The sequence below is a fragment of the Thunnus maccoyii genome, unplaced genomic scaffold, assembly GCF_910596095.1.
Source record: "Thunnus maccoyii unplaced genomic scaffold, fThuMac1.1, whole genome shotgun sequence".
In the NCBI taxonomy this organism is placed as follows: domain Eukaryota; kingdom Metazoa; phylum Chordata; class Actinopteri; order Scombriformes; family Scombridae; genus Thunnus; species Thunnus maccoyii.
In genome coordinates, this window is record NW_024757904.1 from 5001 (window position 1) to 5746 (window position 746).

The window sequence follows — 746 nt, forward strand, 5'->3', positions numbered from 1 at the left end:
TCCGAATCTCCATAGTTGTAGGTTATCTCTTCCCCTGGCCTGATGTCCTTGATTGCAAATAAACAGAGATGAGGCTTTCTATCCACAGTGATGATCCTCATTCTGCTGTTTGGGCTTACATGATCATCGTTGATGAGTCTCCCTAGGGAGTCGTCCTCTCTGGCTGCATCAATACTGAAATTGCAAAAAATTCTGATTACAAAATGTAAAAGTATAATGACAGAAGCACACTATACTGAATGAATAAATAAATCACCATCACCTCTACTACTATTACTACTACTACTATTGCCACTACTAACATCAAGTTAGTACAAAATGGCAGTTTGTTTTTCTGGGTGAAATTAAACTTACAAAAAATACTGTAAATTAAGTATGACAACACATGTACCATAGTTTTTTTCCCATTGCAGAGAAATTCAAACATGAAAACCTTCAGGGCATCGTGGTTCAGTCTTAGCCTGTTTTCATGTTCCTGTTTGCCTATGATTTCCAATCGATATTCAATAAGAAAGTCTCCCTTCTGAAAGTGGCGGCAACTGAACACTCCTCGACCTAACGAAGAACAGAAGATGTGTCAGAAATATGAAGAGATTAAAGCAATAATTAAAAGTATACCTGTGCTAAAGAATTTTTAACAAATGGCAACTCACCTTTAAATGAATTAATATATTTTATATTGAATCCATCCTTGTCTTTGCCCAAGGATGCAAAATATGCTGCCTCTTCTTTAGGATTAATCTTCA

General features: G+C 36.1%; 1 protein-coding gene across 2 annotated transcripts in view; it reads right to left on the reverse strand.

The window, feature by feature from the left end:
• Positions 1–482, reverse strand: part of LOC121893599 (N-lysine methyltransferase KMT5A-A-like) — a 1663-nt gene extending 1181 nt beyond the window's left edge. The window contains exons 1-3 of one of the 2 annotated variants that reach the window (XM_042405603.1): positions 392–482; positions 120–174; positions 1–47 (exon numbers count right to left, since the gene is read on the reverse strand). The exon at positions 1–47 is cut by the window's left edge and continues 19 nt beyond it. In XM_042405603.1, coding sequence (XP_042261537.1) covers positions 1–47; positions 120–174; positions 392–408 — 119 coding nt within the window. In that variant the 5' untranslated portion in view covers positions 409–482. Of the gene's footprint in view, positions 175–391 lie in introns of both variants that reach the window. The other variant, XM_042405602.1, reaches the window with a different exon arrangement.
• Positions 483–746: the final 264 nt, after the last annotated feature.